Genomic DNA, 18,504 nt, shown 5'->3' with positions numbered 1-18,504 from the left:
GGTGAAAAACGTTGCCCTCTGTGTTATTTTATGTGCTGCTGTTATAAAAATCCCTTAGTTTTCAAATTCCCCCAAACTTCAGCTAATATTGACATTTGTAATTTCATTTCCTTTATTTCCAGTATATAAAATAAACGGAGATTGGCTGGTTACCAACAACACAGGGCGTATCCCGCTTCTCGCTCAAAGTCAGCTGGGAAAGGCTCCAGCTCACTCGCGACATTAATGAAGATAAGCAGTTCAGAAAATGGATTGATGGATAGAAAATAAAAATGCTGAAGCAGCAAAGCTAGTGAAACACAATGCTGGAGTCAGCCAATGCAAAGTATGTTTTCCGTTTCCCATAGCTCAAACCTTGACTCGGGATGAATTTGTACAACAGATGGGTGGGTGGGGGGTTGGTGGGGTTCATGTCATCATCCCTCCAAAGTGATGTTGTTGGAAGAGTAATCAGAAGACACAAAAGATGTCAAACAATAGGGATCAAAATTTGGACCTTGACTATGCTGTGGGATTTGTAACATTTGGTGATGCTGGGCCAAGAGATGTTTTCCATGAAGTTAGTTTCTTTCGGGACATCTACTGTTTTTAGCATTGTTTTTTTTTAGACTTTATTTATGACACCATGTTGGTATGAATTCTCAATGCTTGCACGAAGAATAAGTTAAAGTTTGAAGTGGTTTGCTTGAAGACGAAGGTTTAATGTTGCTTTATATTGTGCTATGAAACGATCGCTTTGTCTTGAAAAAATATATGTTTCATATGTTTCTACTCTGTAGCCAAGGACACACATTGTCATGTAATCAAATTACATGCTTGGATTGTGATGTGGTGCTTGAATGTCAAATATATAACAGGACATTGAAGGTCACCTAAACATTTCATCCATATTGTTTCTCATGAGTTGGGAGCAGCCCAGGATATAATTTGAATCCCGCCCAAAGTCGGTTTGAATTGGCTCCAGCTCATTTGTGGCCCAAATGAGGACAAGCAATATAAAAAAAAGAAGGGATGGAGTAACTGCGATGTTCGTGTCATAACAAAATTTCAAAGCGGTGAGGTTGATTTAAATGTAGGAATCTTTGATAGCAAGCTCGAGCATGAATCAAGATAAAATCCCCCTATGAAGGTGGAGGACCATATGAGTATCCTGTGGCTCGTTTCTAAAACTAGCCGAAGCAGACTGTCACCCCACAAAGCTTGGGTTCTGTTCAAGGTTTCTTGCTTAGAGGTTTTTTTTTTTCTTGCCAAGACCTTGCTCACGTGGGAGTACATTTGGGTTTCTGATACCCATGTATACAATCTTTAAGGAACGTGGACTTAAGCTAACTAAAAAAAATAGATGAATACATAAAAAAAAATACATACAAAAATTTGAATATATTGTTAGAATCATTGGTTTCAGATGTACTGTAATCATTTTCTGAATAAGAATTAAATTTGGTGTTCAAAAAGTCTTTTTGCAAACTTGAGTCTTGAAAAAGAGGGGGTCGTCTTATAATCAGGGTCGTCCCTCCCTCCCAAAACAATAAAAATGCAATTGTCGCTCTGAACTTTTTGCAAGACTGTACACAAGTTTTATTAGGTTCTATTGATGTACATGGCAACATCTCATCATCCAAATATGGCAGGAAGTTGTTTTTTTCAGAGCCAGCGAGCGGAATGTGATAAATTTGCCCTCATAGCAATGTGCCCGAGGTAAGAGGCAAAGGGGGCGGCCATTGAGTGATCCGTTCATTCATGATGAATATTACCCATAATTCTTACTTGTCATAAATAGGAATGAGATAGTCGGTTCAGAACACTGCAATGATTGCTGTTCAGTGTGACGCATTAGCCTGGCAAATGTTGTTGGTTTTTTTTGTTGTTTTTTTAATTTTAGATTGTGTAACAGCCAAATCACCCCGGGGGGAGTTCAATGAGGTCATCTGTTGATGAAAAAAAATATATATTGAAAATTATCACGTGTGGTGCTGTCCACTTTGCGAATGGTTTGTTAATTTTAAAAACAGAGTGCAGAAATTGATGGAGGTGGGGGGCAACTTGGGACATGCAGTGAAGTCGGCCTCGTTTGACATGAGGCCAAATAAACTTTGACAGAAGAACATGACCAGGGTTCAAAGCTGAGCCTTGATCCTTTCTGTGTGAAGTTTACACGCTCTCCGTCTCCCTGTGTGGGTTTTTTTTCCGGGTCATCGTTTTTTTTGTTTTTTTTTAAGCCAGGTGGATTGGTAATTATGTCTCCATCCATAATGCCCCGCCTCCCACACTGGCACAGCTATAGGGGGCCTATGGGACGTCACATGACATTTTTTCTTTTTAAATATATCCTTAATTGGTTCCATCTTTTTGCACAATTGATAAACATTGCGGTTGTTTTTACAATGTTTTCATGTTCCTGACTGATCTTTTTATGAGGCGTTTTACAAGCCAGTGCTGCAGTCAGAGGTCAGGTGTGAGCGACGATGAGGTAGTTGCCATTAGCCGCTCGACTACATGTTTTTTTTTCTCCCCCCCTGAGCATAGTAATATTTGTTTCTACCTACTTGAAAAATGGAACATGTGTTGTGTCCTCGTAAAGTGACACAAAAACCGCCACATTTGGAAAACCATTGAAAATATAATTGTTAATCATAAACGAATGCTTTGTTTGCTCTATATCGATCGGATTTAAAACAAAACCTCTCAAACTATTATTAATGTTTTCATATAATTACGAATAAAAAACTCTTGACTCTTGAATCTTGAATTATTATTAGCTGTCTTTGTTGATTGGCTGTGATAATTCACCGATGACTTTTTTGTGCAAAATCCCACTAATAATTGTGCGTCGGTTTTTGTGCAAGCAGCAAAAAAGAGCTGATGTGACTTTCCGCATGTAACAAATGCAATCTTGTGACATCTCATCCCGATGGCAAAGAGAACACATCGCAGGTCCAACTGAATCCACTCCAAACGCGCTTTCCAGCTGTTCAATTTGATTTATTGTACTCGCACAGAACCGGCGGTCGGAAATTCTCCGCGTCCCACCAGCAATCTGACACAATCTGCTTAGGTGCTAACAGCACCTGAGAGCAGGTAAACATCTGCCGTCACGTGTCATACTGCCGCGCGCCTTTCTCATGCCCCGTCCTGCCGGCCTTCACCGCTTCCTCCTCTTCCTCTCAGCACTCCCTTTTGCCTTCATACGGCACGGCTCTCGTCCTGATTAGCAGCCTTCACCTCCAACATATTCTGTCTGTTCAGCCAGGGGGGATTAAGTGCAGATACATGACATTTCGGGCCATTCCAAGGATCTGAGTCAGCGCATAAACAACTCCTACGCTATGTCAGGGAAATATTTATCTTTGCTCGTACAACCTCTGGAGATAGTGTCAACACTGCTGAGAGACACAATTATACTCGTGGACGGGGGAAACGAGAGTAAGAGAACACTGGTGAAAACACTGGAGTACCCTGTGAGGAAAGAAAAGTGGTGAAATACACGTGATGCATGTGGCAAACTTTTATGACCAATTTATGCAAAAAAAAAAATAATTATACTAATGAGTGAATAGTACCATATTTTCCGGACTATAAGGCCTTATATATGGACCAAATTTCTAAATTTAAACTGGCCCGAAGCATTGTGTCATGAAATCAATCATAAGTGGCCCTCTGAAGACTATAAATCATGACTCAAAAAGACTATGGATCATTATTTTGTGATTATAAAGTAATTTGTTGCGTCTGAAGTTGAAATAAAATCGATAAAATGGAGAATGATTTGATTTGATGAATTGAGGGCTCCTTTCGGCAGCCCTCTGCTGTGACATGGAGATCCACTTTTTATTTAATTGATTTTCATGTTGTATCATTTGTGCCCTCTCTGCATCCATTTCAACCTGGTGATCCTGAAAGGGGGATCCTTCCATCTGTGGTCCCTTCTCAAGGTTTCTCATTTTCCCCCTGCTAGGGGTTTTTAAGTTTTTCCTTGCCCTTTTGGGAGCTTAAGATCAGGGGATGCTTTGAGAATAATTGTCAATTTCTGTCTATGTGAAGCCCTTTGAGACTGCTTGTGATTTAGGGCTATACAAATAAACTTGACTTGACTTGACTTGATTTGGATTAAAAATCTGACATGATGCATTAATGGGGCGCCTTATAGTCTGGTACAGTTTTAAAATGGGCCATTCATTGAAGGTGCGCCTTATAGTCAGGAAAATACAGTAATAGTCTTTTGTCTCTCTTCTCCTCAGTAACCACAACGCGATCTCCAGGCTCAGGCCATGGCAGAAGATGCAACGAAACAGAGAAGTCCTTCTGTGTGAATGGCGGCGACTGTTACGTCATACATGGTATAAACCGGCTGTCCTGCACGTAAGTTATCTCTTTTATTTTTCATCTTGTCTACCACTTGCAAAGACCGATGTCGTTTTGTGACTGGATTTCTAATATTCTTCATCGCAGCGAAAAATCTGCCTTCCCCCACTGTTTCTGTTTTGTTGAGAGCACTTGATTCCTGTTGTTCTTTCTTGCAGCAGCGGCCCGTCAGAAGGAAAATGCCCACCTGTTGTGTATTGCAGCGCTCGTAATGGAGCGCGGCGTCGGCGTGGTCATCCTTTTAGCGTAGTCGTGCACTAAAAGTCCCGTTTAGTGTACAACAGGAAGGCTGCGCGTTAAAAGCCCTTTTCAAAACGTCATGAGTCACCGTTCTACTAGGGAGCAAATATTTATGCCTATTAGGGGCCCCCAATGAGGTAAATAGAGTCGTTGCTTACATTGAAGGTCCTTGGCAAAGGGGATCATGACACCGCAGTTAAATTGTGCTTGTCGGAAAGGAGTCGGTTGACATTATCATAAAAACAACTTGTTTTTTCATCTAACATTGAGATTTTAGTTTGCATTAGTGTCTTAACTGAACGTCGTTACTCAGAAATACAGTGGAAGCTTTAAGGTGGAACACAAGCCGTAATTTGGATTTGTACATTTTCTTGCATTAAAATTACCATAAATACATAAAAGTGCAAGAATTAATTTTGTATTTTTTTTTCCAGAGATTAATCTAATTTTTTTAATGTTATTGAGGTACTATGATTTTCTTGTACATCACTCTAAAGCCCCCCCAAAAAATTGGCCTCATCACCTTGAAAAACACATTTGTGACATTCTGGTTGGTGTGCTGTGAGTTTTTCCCAAAGTGATGCCTTGGCTCAGTAAAGGTTGGGAAAGACTTCTGTAAGGCTTCCATTGTAACCTGCTGGTTTTCCCCCTTTTTTTGCTTAGTCCATCCAATATCCCATCCAACCACTGTAGTGATCCGTTCTAGCTAATAAAATCCATTCTTGTACTTGCAACACAAACTATGCACTCCCTCTTGTCATGGCTGTTAAATATCGGGTTGCACGCTCCATTGGACCATATGTCACTATATCACGACTACTTAGGCTGGTGTGATGCAGGAGCAGCAACGCTGGCGCAGCTTCAGCGCCCAGTTGGCCCCAGCGAGGGAGAGCGCTCGACCAGCAATGCGGATATGGCCGCAACAGCCGTTCAATACGCTATGCACAAATTGGAGGCAGCAATAACTCAATTGCTGTAGCTAATTCACTCACGGCCGCGGGGCATGGCTCCAGAAGAGTTTGATAATGCAGTGAAGGCCCGCGGGGGATTTGTTGCCCCCACAGCCATCTCATTCAATATAGGCCAGGCATCAGTGGGTATTACTCACTGGCTAAACAAGTGGTGCAGACAGCTCAGCCTGCGTTTATGCCCGACTCATTCACTCTTGTGGACAAACTTTTTTAAAGGGGCTCAAAGGTTAAGACTTGATCCATTTGCAACTAGTGTGTTAGTTGTTTTCACCTTACAAATGGAGTACAATCGGAGTTCAACCTCCTTTAGCATGACATTGAACGAGGGACACTCACTGGACACTTCACTAGGAACCCCTGCACGTTGTATTATATAATAAATAAAATTATATATATAATAAATAATAAAAAGTTATTATGAGGCTAATCTGTTTAATAATAATAATAATATTCCCATTTTATATTTAAGTATTTTTGAGAATAAACTAATAATAATAATAATAATAATAATAATAATAATAATAATGATAAAAATGGCAATTTATAGATCCTAATTTTTGTCTTGATATTTTTAGGGTTTGGGCCCGTCACTTTTTGCCAAACACAATGAATCAGATTTATGCTTTTGGTTAAGACAATGTGTTAGCTGTTACAATAAAAGTGTGATAATAGAGTACACAGCTGCACTGAACGCCGATATTTATTAGGTTATGTAGTTCCAGTTCTACCATTTTTACGCCAACTTGCCGTCATCTCATCAGTCAGGGTGAATAATTAATCGTTGAACATTATGTTTCTCCCGGGAGGCGCTGTGTGAAACCAGTAAATCGCTCTCCGTGACCTTTTGTTGGACTGCCGCTCTTGTTGTGAATCCAAGCGGAATGTTGGTGCTCCTAAAAGAGCAACTGCTCATCCTAACGGGACTTTAATGAGGAAAGATGGCTCGGGCCGAACGTACGTGGTGGTGGCGGTGGTGATGAAATGTTGAGGTCTTATAACATACATCTGAATGTCCAAAAAAAAAATCCACTTAACTTGCATGCAAACAGTGTTAAACATTTTTGAACTTCCTCTTGGATCGCTTCCACGTTTCAATATTTTTCTTGAGCTTGAAATATGACGACATATGGAATTGATCACTCCACCTTTAAGCCGTGAACAGATATCCAGAGAGTAATAGGCTCATGACTTTTTTTTGCTGCACAGGTTTTCAATTGATGTATTGATTAGCTCCAAAGCAGCGCAATGAGCGCTCTTGTCTCTCTGTGCCCTTTAGGCCGCAAAGAAATTTTAGGCCGCAAAGAAACTGAGCTTATGTCTATAATATTGACTTTTTACATCCGCCAATAAGCTGCTTATAATTTCATATCAGTGTAAAATTTCCAGTTAAATTAACCTGGTTGATTTTCCGACTCTTCCACGGATGTACATGTTTATTTATTTACAGTTTGTATCAAATTATGAAAAAATAATAATGTGATGCCAATTTCTAAAATGGTCCCATGTTTTCTATTTTGAATGGAATTTTGCTATTTGTTGTGAAAGTAAGGAGAGCTCATATGAATCTGGCAGCTAACCTGGAAAATCCCATCGCTTTAATATGTTGTGCTTATGTACTATAAACTAAAAGGAGGTCAAGTTTCATCCAGGTCCAGATTTCCTTCTCGATCCAAGGGAACCAAATGTTAATAGCACATTTGCTCACTCACTGAGTTCACAGATGTCAAATGTTTCAACTTTGGCATTTTGTCTGTTTAATTCCATTTATAGGGCCACTTTTGCAATTTGTTGAGAGAAATCATTGGTTAATTTAACACAACTTCCTCTTTGTGCATCATATACAGTTGGATTAATATTGTTACATTTTCAAGATAGCTTCCATTTAAATGTTAACTCATGATTTTACATTTACTTGACACGACCCAATCACATTACATTACTCATTTGTTTTCAATAATATGGTTGCACAGTATGTATTCAATGAATAAATGTCTTTTTCCATTGAAGTTCGTCCTCGCTGCCTTTTCCTGTCCGTAACACTTGTGTGCTCCTTCCCAGATGTCCTGAAGGATACTTTGGCCCGCGATGCTCAAAGACTGAACCTCTGCGGTTGCACATGCCCAATCCTTTCAAAAGTATGTTCACTTGATATGAGCAGCTGAGAACAGAGACACAGTTGTCACTGGATTACCTCTGTGGACTCCCGCCGAAACACCCTCGCTACTGCTCCGTGCACCCACCAACACCCCGGTCCTCTCTTCTTCTGTCTCCTCTCCCCCTCCCCTTCCTCTCAGGTCAACGCGCACTGGGCCGCGCACAGTGGTGTCACCCATGGGAACGCTCGGGCTCTGTTGTCCATTAGTTGAGCTGTTGGTCTAATTTTCTGCTTTTCTCTCTCTCCCCCCTCCCCCCCCCCCCCCCTACCACACCCTTCTTCTTGCGCACTCTCGCTCCACCACCCTTCCTCCTCCTCTTCCTCTCTCTTTTTGTGGCTTTCAGGTGTCCAAATGACTTTACTGGTGATCGGTGTCAAACCTACGTTATGGCACGTTTCTACCGTATGTCAACTTCCTCTTCTGTCAGACTCCCCTCGAGTCACATGTGCATGTGTAGACTAGACGGTAGTCTCCAACGTCCGTCCAGACCCATAGATAAGCAGGCCCTCAAGCAGGCCCTCATACTGTGTGTTGCGCATGTCGTGTCCTGCATGTGTGTTTTAGAATAAGCACCCTCGCTGTATGTTTGTTGGTTGGCGATGTGTAGGCGGAGGCTGTCGTGAAAAGTCAGCAACATGACGAAAATAATATGCTTTTGGTCCAGCTACTAATAATGCTTGCAGTCCTAAAGTGGCAATGCATGTTCATCCCTCGTTTCCACCAAGTGGTTCAGTTCAGTTGGTGTTTCTCCGTTGGGCTCATTTGTTAGACTTACTGCAATGTGTAAAAAAAAAAAAAAGAAATTCTTCCAAGAACAGAAATGAATTGGAAAGTCACAACATCATATCTTCTTCCTTCACCACTGGCGGATCTAGGGTTTTTTTTTCCTTGGGGGGGACTCTGGGAGAGGAGGCAAGAATATCTCAGGGGGTCGGCAAATCAAAACAAAAATTTGACGGAACCCCCAAATCTTTAAAAAATGCTGACGATGGTCCATTGCATGTTTCCTACAGGGGGATGCTGGAAATGTGGAAAAAAGTTCCCAGGAAATTTGGAGAATTATTTGGCCTCCCACTGGGGTAGGGGTGGGGGGGTCCAAGCATATTTAACTTGGGGTGTCAATGCCCCCGTGGCCCCCCCTTAGCTCCGCCAGTGTTCATATTTCATACTGTATATCACAGTGATGGACTAAAAAAACCAGTCACTGGCAACTGGAAATACAAACTTGAATGAACCGTTCTTCCTGAACTTGACTGAACTGTACTGCTTGGTTAGAAATGTGTTTTGTCAATATTTTTTTTATATATTTTACAGATGATAAAATGGAAAGTCAGGTCAGGCTGACCTACTGAGCTTTAAAAACACAAAACTCTTGTGGGGAATCAAAAGGCAATCTAGCGTCCCCCGTTGTACTCAATACAGTCATTATAAAGTCATTTGAACATGTCACAATAAATTGTAGGACAACCAATTTCCAGGAAAGTTTGTAGAGGTGGTTGCAAGGCATTTTGGTGATTTTTGGAGATTGATTCTGTCGTGGCTCCTCCACATTTTGTAAAATATTTAGATTAGGCATGATGTGACTGTCCAAGGTGGACCTGCCTATCCGTCAAAGTCATCATCCCAGTTTGTTGTTGCTCAAAAGCGACCATTCGTTTTGGCTTACTTGTGCATTGTTGACCTCATGTTGGCTCATAGTTGTTCTTCCCCACGTTCTTTCTCATCCTATGCTAAATATTACGTGCTCTGCTTGACGTGCAGAAGAGAACGTGGTGTGTGGGAGAATGCGGCTCTCCATTCAATTTATCTTTGCTGCAGCTGTGCGACGGTATCAAGGACAGAATTTATCTCTGGTTCTTATCCAGCTGCATGAGCGCATTCCAGGCTTGAGCAACTTTTTTTCCAGCTAGAGACCCCTTTTTGAAAATGTTATATAATCACGTGAAAGAAGAATATAGTCAAGCACAATCAATATATTTGAAAGATGACTATTAACCTGTGGTTCTTCGAACATGCTGATGCACACTAAAAATCCAGTTCTTGGAAAGTCACATTCAAACATGATGGATGTAGCGATTAGCCTTCCAAGTGAACTTTAAGACACTGTTGATATCCCGCATTTTCCACTCTCAATTATGACAATAAATCACGTTTTTTCCCGGCGAGTGCGCAGCCAGCCAACAGGCACATTCATTCGACACTTAAAGATTTGCTTCCTGCAGAGGCGCCACCCATCCCTAGGAGATTGTGTTAGCTCTTAGTAGAGCAGGCGGATGGCTTCTGCTCCTCTTGGCTTAACAAGAGCGTGTTATTCTGAGAACAACCGGGACCTGCTCTAACACAAAATTAAGCGAGTGAGCTGCCAGAGATATGAACTCAGTTGGTTGGTGCAAGTGTAATTATTCTTATTGATGGTGATTGTTTCAATTATGCGACTAAACTAGTTTCAACCTGCCTCATGTTGGGAAACAAAAACGTGTTGTGCTTTTGACTATGTTGAAAAATGGCGGCGCCGGCGAGTAATTATTTTGGTAAAAGTCAACATTTGTTACATAACAGTTAGATTGTAAAGATTCCAAATGATCAGATCTTATTTGTGTTTGTGTGTTGCATGCTGTTTGCGCAATGCCCCATCGTTTAATGTTGCTAACAATGTCTGACGGTTACTAAATCAAATAAGTGTTCACTTGATTGTGTCTGTTTGCCCCACTATATGTAAGGAGGTGACTCTTTCATAATCTGCTCTTTTGTTTCTCTTTTTTTTGTTTGTTTGTTGTTGTTTTTCTTCCAACTGTCAACTTTCTGCCACGGCAGATCATCTTGGGATTGAATTTATGGGTATGGAACAATCCATTTTGATTCTCAGTCCTCCATAGATACTAAAAACAAAACAAAAATCATTTTGACATGCATCCGTTCCATCTTTGGCGTGACCTGTGAATCATAACGTCCCCTCGATTAACCAATCGACCACCCCCCCTCCCCTCAGTGACACGTACTGTCACCGTTAAGAGTGTAAAAACCCTGCAAATGATTCTCCATCAAACATGATTAACATGGATGTCATCACCTGCACCTCTCGTACATGTGCATCGAGTCGACCGTCTGACTCATATCGGCGCCTATTCCTTCTTTTGTTTCCTCATTCCATCGTTAACAAGCATGATACATCATGTTTGTAGCTGCCAGATGCCTTCCAGCTCTAGCCTGCATTCTCTTTGCATATGCCTTCCTCTTTTATTATTTCTCGAGATTTAGTACCTCAGTCTTGCCTCACTCAGTCATTGAGAGCTGATATTTGCTTATGAAGTATAGGAAGTCTGTCCTGTTTGATTTATCTTTCAAGGAGTGGTTGTTGATATGAGCATGCAGCGCTATATTTAGAGCCTACGGTCATGATTTGCTTCTGTTTGCTGCTATTTCTGTCCTCCGTTTGACAGCTCTCATTTTCATCAAGCTTTTCCAGAAAAGTACTTTAGTGGTTTGAGGGTGAAATGAACACTAGTGAGTGAATTTACAAAGCGTGAGGCTGTGTTCTCATGGGAATTGAGCAGGAAATGACACGTAAAAAAAAAAGTATCACATTTAAACTGGGCTAGTTGCAACAATATAAGCGTCACCGGCGCTAGTTGCTATTGACACTGTTAAAAATGGTGAGTGAGTGAGTGAGTGAGAGAGTGAGAGAGTGAGAGAGTGAGAGAGTGAGAGAGTGAGAGAGAGAGTGAGAGAGTGAGTGAGAGAGTGAGTGAGAGAGTGAGAGAGTGAGTGAGTGAGAGAGTGAGTGAGAGAGTGAGTGAGAGAGTGAGTGAGAGAGTGAGAGAGTGAGAGAGTGAGAGAGTGAGAGAGTGAGAGAGTGAGTGAGAGAGTGAGAGAGTGAGAGAGTGAGTGAGAGAGTGAGAGAGTGAGTGAGAGAGTGAGAGAGTGAGTGAGAGAGTGAGTGAGAGAGTGAGAGAGTGAGAGAGTGAGAGAGTGAGAGAGTGAGAGAGTGAGAGAGTGAGTGAGTGAGTGAGTGAGTGAGTGAGTGAGTGAGTGAGTGAGTGAGTGAGTGAGTGAGTGAGTGAGTGAGCGAGCGAGAGGACTCAAATGTTCTTCACGTAGTTATAAACAAACACATTAATGTCCAAAACATAAATTAGCCTTATGACGTAAATTGGCTTGAAAACATCTATAGGAATTGCACAAATGTAACATGTTTATTACATTATTTATCCTTCCTCCAGAGGAGGGAGTGAAGTCTAACCCTTAAACTCACGCAAACACTTCTCTGGAAAAGCTCCCAAGTTTTAATGTTGTCTTTGTGATGATGTAACACGTCAATAGGGTCAGTGAGAAGTAGTCTCTAGTTCATACTGTAGATATGCGGTGTAAAAAAGGTGCTGAGTGTCTTCTACCTCTCTGATCTGTGTGTTTTGATTGCGTGCTGTGTTACAGAGGCAGAAGAACTCTATCAGAAGAGAGTCCTGACAATCACGGGCATTTGTGTGGCTCTGTTGGTGGTGGGCATAGTTTGTGTGGTTGCCTACTGTAAAACCAAGTAAGTTATTCTCCCAAATGCAACGCAAACCAAAAAGTCTCAACTTCCGCATATAGTAAGATAAGTGACCAAGACTTTCACAACAGGAAACAAAGAAAGAAGATGCACAATCATATGAGACAGAACATGTGTCCAGAACACCCCAATCGGAACCTCGCTAATGGACCCAATCATCCAGGACCAGGACCAGAGGAAATCCCCATGGTAGATGTGAGTTTCTGGAGAAACGTCTCTTCAGTTTTATGTTTCATCTCTATATCAGGCAGGGAAATATATTTGGATCCCAACCTTTTTAAACTTTTGATTCCAATGAAATTTTTATTTGAAATTCATGCTGAATTTGATGAAAATATAAATCTAAAATAATATAATATAAATAATAATATGAAATGATAAATGAAATAATAAATAAAATAGAAATAAATAAAAATCAATAGAATAATGTAAAATGATAAAAACATAGCATTTGCAAATGTGAATTTACACATCTGCTTCTAGGGTGTTCAAAATAAAACATTGTAATCTCATTAGAAGATGATGATGATGACTAGAAGCCCATTTGGTTTTCCTTTACAGCTCCTTTTTAGAATGCAAGTGAATATATAAAGTGCATGTTACAATCATACACGTATTTAACTCGACTTTATTTTGACCCAGTACATATCAAAGAACGTCCCAGCAACTGAACGAGTCATACGGCCTGCCACAGAAGGATCCTTCCCCGCCAGCCACACCTCTTCCAGATCTCACAATTCTTCCACGCGCGCCCATTCATCAACTCACAGGTGAGCCTGTCATCATGTGTAACAATCACAAAAGGGCTCTTGACGCTGACACCGTTTGCGTTCTTTCAGACCCGAGGAACGGACGTGGAGCCTGGAACATTCGGACAGTGTCCTCTCTGACTCACCGGGGATGATGTCATCATCAGTGGGGACCAGTAAATGCAGCAGCCCCGCATGCATGGAGGCACGGGCCCGGCGGGCTGCACACTGCGCTTATAATGACCCGCATCGGCCGGCCCTCCAATATGGGGACTCCTTTGACTCCCTGGGAGACTCTCCACATAGCGACAGGTGGGACTGACACCCCCCGGGGCTTGTTTTTGGAAGTGAAAAGTGAAAAATATGTCACATTGTAATGTGCTTAAGTCATTTCAAAAGTGTGACTTTTCCTTCTGGGTTACCAAACATCGCTCAAACAAACACAGCAATCATAGAAATCACAGCACAAAAACAAGTGCCCTTATAAATTGTTGTCATCTACGCTGACAAGTTATGTCTTGCATTTTGTGTGTTTGTCAACGGAACCAGCCTACATCAAGTATGTGTGCATGAATCGGGCCTCGGATAGTTATGCGCAGCCCGGTTACATAACCGACATCCCCTTAGAGTCCAGTAACAAATAACATGGGCCTCGTCCGTTATGGCAACAGCTTCTGCATCAGCAAAATCAGCACTACTGTGAAAATCTCTCAGGCTCACTTGGTCTTAGTGTATAAAGCTTCCTAAAGGCTCGTCACGCTTCAAAGATCCACAGCGATGCGCCATCAGCGAAATGCAACTTGGGCCAAATGTGTTATGTGGGCGTATTGGTGGAGCATCAGATTGGGTAGACCTGCATCTGTCAAGATCCAATGGAAGAGCTGGAGATATATTATATACCCCACTCACACTTTCCACAAAGAAGTGTACCAATATCAAAAAACTAAATCCATCTGCAATCCATCAGCATCACTCAAAATATATATTGAAAGACTTGATGAAAAAAAGAAGTGGGCTTTTAATGGACCCTTGGGGAACACCCGAGGATGATGATGATCATGATGTTAACACAGCTGGATCACAGCTGTGTTATGCAACTCAAAGAGCTCTCAATTAGCCAACGACACATTTTGTCTGCGAGAGCCTTCACAGAGAAACCATGCTGGGTTTTTTTTTCCTGCGAGCTGGCTTTGGGTGAAAGACTGTACACCTCGGGTTGAGTACCTGACAAACACAGAGAGAAAAAACATTTACCCCGTACGAGCGATATATTCTTCAATTGTTTTGAATTCATTATACTGACTGTAATTCCTCTGGAGGGCAAATTCAATTCATTGCAGGGCCTTCCACTCTCATGCAAAGATGAAGTTGCTTTCTCTTCTTCCCTCCCAACAGATATGTGTCAGCCCTAACGACACCAGCCCGCCTCTCGCCAGTGGATTTCCATTACTCATTGCCCCCGCAGGTGCCTACCTTCCAGATCACTTCGCCCAACGCCAGCCACGCCATGTCCCTCCCTCCCGCTGTCCACAACCCGTACCCTCTGGAAGACAACCAGCCTCTGCTGCGCCGTTATCAAGTGCCCCTCCACGACGCCCAGTGCCAGGAGGCCTACCGGCAGCAGCGGCGCACCTATCCCAACGACAGCAGGGGCAGCCTGCCCTCCAGCCCCTACCGGCTGGCGGACGACGAAGACTATGAGACCACCCAGGAGTATCTCTCCTCGAGGGAGCAACCAAAGAGAAGCGGGTCGGGCGCACCCGATAGCCGGCGTTGGCGGAGATCCAGACTGAACGGCCACGTGGCCCCGCGTGGATACGAGGCCTCCCGGGACTACGGCTCCCGGAGCTGTCTAACGGGAAGCGAGTCGGAGGAGGACGGCGAAAGCACGCCATTCCTAAGTATGCAGAACATGAACGCTGAGCCCTCCACCATCTACAGGCCGGTGGACAGTCGGACTCCTCAGTCGTCGGGGCGGCACAGTGGGCATGGCAACATGCAAACGAGACTTACGCACTCCCGCTCCAAACCGGACACGACACCCCATTAGAGAGTGACCATGAACCAACAAAAAAGTCAATATAGTATAGACCTGCATCTATAAGAAATATTTTTATTTTATATAACTGACAGATATTCTAAACAAATGAAATATTTATTTTCATTTTAGCAAAAGTTGTCTACTAGTTAACAGCAAAGACTTTTTTATAGGGAAAACTCTATTTATATGTACATTTTGATTTACAGCATAAAAAGATGTGCCAGTTTTTTCACAACGTCAAAAAGAAAAAAAAAATAGAGTAATATTGTGGTGCCTTTTGCTGTTTGCCGATGCCAGAGGGCCAGTGGAGGTTTTTGTAGCCTTTCTTATACGGACGCCTCATTTTTTATACACATTAATCTTTTCATTTCTTTTCTTTCTCCGGATAAAATTTATTTCCAAGTCGCATCCTTTGAGGAGTCGCACCCCACTGGAACGTCCTTCCATATCACGCAATATAAACCACTTTCAAGTGTATGTTTACATCACCTGTAGGTTTTTGTTTTTATTTGGGATCAAATCGAATGCCTGGTTCGTGAATACCACGTAGAATTTTTTCACATCTGGTTTGTGTGTGTGTGCGTGTTTGTGTGTGTGTGCGTGTAGTGAATGTGTGTGCGCATGTCACCTTGCTTGCATGTATCGATAGATTTGGAATGGTTGTTAGTGCGGCGGCATCGACCCTGAGGGTTTGCCGGTGCGTATCGGAACTACACAGAACCATTGTTATATTACGACTATGCCCCTCCCCTCCCCTTCCCTGGCCCCGCCCCCTAGCACCACTGAGTAGGCGCAGGTGAAGCTGCGGTAGGTTATGCAGGTTATGCAGGTCATTGCTTGATGTGTTTACAGATATTCTTTACACCCCTCGCCCAGTCTGTCCCATTAAGCCCCCCCCCCTCACCTTTTTCTGCAGGCTCCCTTCATTTTAGCCTTTTACGAGCCTCACAAATACTGAGCCGCTTGGCACAGGGTGACCCCTGCCATCAGAGGTGGTGGGTAAAACAAAAAGATTGCATCTGTTTTCACTCAACTCTTAGTCCCCCCCCACCCCCTTCCTTAAAATCCCATACTTCCTCATCCTTCTGTGTCCATTCTGGTTTTTGTGGTCTCTGTTAGAGGCCACATAGTGTCTCAGGATTTCCACACACACACTCCCTTTCCACGCCATCATGCACTCGTATCCTAAACATCAAGTCAAGCAAGAGGAAAACAAACAAGACAACACAAGTGGAATAGCTGTGAAAGGGATCATACAATGCAAAAATATGCAAACTTTCTATTTTGCTGTTTGAGGACATCATTTTCTAAGAGGTGACCGTGCGATGTGTGCTGGATGCCTGTAGTGTAGAATGAAACAACATGATATCCAGTCAATGCATATTTAACACAGTTATTTTCTTTTGTAAAAAAAAAAAAAAAAAAGCCATCTAGCGAGTTTCTTGTGCGCATACTTATTTTATCACTCAATTTAGAGCGCTTCACTTTTACATGCACATTTCCAGTAAGGTCAAGTAGCATTCAAATAGTGTCTCCGATAGTACTGTGCACCTACCGCTTTGTCTTATTGACAGATTTAGTCATATCGAAGTCAGCCTGATGCAAGGAAATACATTCAAGCCCCCAGAAAAATTCTGAAATGTTTTGTCATTGTTGGAATGTTGCTATTTAGCATTCAAAAGAGATGCGTACAATTGATCTGCACTTCAAATGGATAGTAAGTGGTAATTGCACAGTGGTCTCTTTTTTTATTATTGGGAATGGTCTTTGGTCACATGTCACTTGCAGGTAATTTCAATTTCCCTGCCTCCTGAAGCCTCCTCTAACGTAAATTCTGTGATTCCCCTCACTTTGGCAAAACTCACCACTACCTGGCATGCCCTGCTCCAGTCTCCTCTCTTTTCATTTTAAGACCCACTTCCACCTGACCTCGCACCGTACACCCCCCCCACCCCCAGGCTTGAAACTCTTTTCCTCTGCATGTCCTTGTGGTCAAGGTTAGATGGGTGCATGGTTTTAAAAAAAGGAGAAAAAAAGAAAAGCAGCGGACAAATCTATTCCAGTCAGTGAAAGTGTATTTCATTTAACATTCAGCAATAAAAATACAGAGCCCAACCCTTGAACCCCCCCCCCCCAACCTCACCCCCACCCCTCCATATGTCATTCCTGGAATATGCTAGAAATAAAAGAAACAATGCGAGATTGTCATAGATTGTAAAATAAAATGAAAAATGATTCCACCTGTTCATATGAGGAAAATAAATCTTTATTCATATCCTTTTTATGACGTACTCATTTCTGCAGAAGTGTTTGCTCTGCATCTTGATTTATTTCCTTGTTTGAATGCACATCAACATATGAATGTGTACAAAATTACATTGTGAGAGCATATGGTGATTCATGAAAAGATATTGATACTTGCATAGAACTCTTATGTGCTGTTATTGCACTTTTCTTTTAATATCGCATAAGGGAAGTAAGTCCTTCTTGCAGTCTGATGCACCAAATGTACAATCTTTCACAAAGTTCAAAATAAGCAAAAGGCCAGTCTAGTTAGCAGCAAGTGGGAAGCTCAGTAAAAATGTAACTGGAACAAAACGTGACAGAAGTCAAATACTGTACTGTAAATGTATAACACGCCTTAAGAGAGTTTGGTGGGGGGACACGAAGGACTCCTAAAGATATTTACTAAGTGGAGGCAGGTGGAAACATAGGAAGTGCAGTGCCACTTGTTGCTGCAATACCGCACGTATGCGCTTAGTGTCGCTGTTTTACAATAGTACTATTTAAACCTGCTGTCGGAGCAAAGCAGACACGTTTAAATACATGAAACATCTTCTGATGTCCCCTCCATGAGTCGTCACCTTATCGTGGTGGAGGGGTTTGCGTGCCCCTATGATCCTAGGAGCCATGTTGTCTGGAGCTTCATGCTCCTGGTAGGGTCACCCATGGCAAACGGGTCCTAGGTGAGGGGCCAGACAAAGCACGGCTCAAAAAGCCCCTTATGATGAAGAATACACATGGAAACAGATTTCCCTCGCCCGGACGCGGGTCACCGGGGCCCCCCTCTGGAGCCAGGCCTGGAGGCGGGGCTCGAAGGCGAGCGTCTGGTGGCCGGGCCTCCGCCCATGGGGCCCGGTCGGGCAAAGCCCGAAAAGGAGATGTGGGTCCCCCTTCCCATGGGCTCACCACCTGTGGGAGGGGCCAAAGGGGTCGGGTGCAGTGTGAGCTGGGCGGCGGCCAAAGGCAGGGACCTTGGCGGTCTGATCCCCGGCTGCAGAAGCTGGCTCTTGGGACATGGAATGTCACCTCTCTGGCTGGAAAGGAGCCCGAGCTGGTGTGCGAGGCAGAAAAGTTCCGACTAGATATAGTCGGACTTGCCTCCACGCACAGTTTGGGTTCCGGTTCAAGCCCTCTCGAGAGGGGCTGGACTCTC

General features: G+C 42.8%; 1 protein-coding gene across 3 annotated transcripts in view; it reads left to right on the top strand.

Annotated features, from left to right (window-relative positions):
• Window positions 1–17,348, top strand: part of nrg2a (neuregulin 2a) — a 39,741-nt gene extending 22,393 nt beyond the window's left edge. The window contains exons 4-11 of one of the 3 annotated variants that reach the window (XM_061299361.1): window positions 4,239–4,359; window positions 8,073–8,131; window positions 10,544–10,567; window positions 12,161–12,263; window positions 12,350–12,473; window positions 12,921–13,048; window positions 13,118–13,339; window positions 14,423–17,348. In XM_061299361.1, coding sequence (XP_061155345.1) covers window positions 4,239–4,359; window positions 8,073–8,131; window positions 10,544–10,567; window positions 12,161–12,263; window positions 12,350–12,473; window positions 12,921–13,048; window positions 13,118–13,339; window positions 14,423–15,077 — 1,436 coding nt within the window. In that variant the 3' untranslated portion in view covers window positions 15,078–17,348. Of the gene's footprint in view, window positions 1–4,238; window positions 4,360–7,631; window positions 7,709–8,072; window positions 8,132–10,543; window positions 10,568–12,160; window positions 12,264–12,349; window positions 12,474–12,920; window positions 13,049–13,117; window positions 13,340–14,422 lie in introns of all 3 variants that reach the window. The other 2 variants (XM_061299360.1, XM_061299362.1) reach the window with 2 other exon arrangements.
• Window positions 17,349–18,504: the final 1,156 nt, after the last annotated feature.

This window comes from Syngnathus typhle, linkage group LG15, assembly GCF_033458585.1.
Source record: "Syngnathus typhle isolate RoL2023-S1 ecotype Sweden linkage group LG15, RoL_Styp_1.0, whole genome shotgun sequence".
Taxonomy (NCBI): Eukaryota; Metazoa; Chordata; class Actinopteri; order Syngnathiformes; family Syngnathidae; genus Syngnathus; species Syngnathus typhle.
This window is presented reverse-complemented; position numbering and strand designations above follow the sequence as displayed.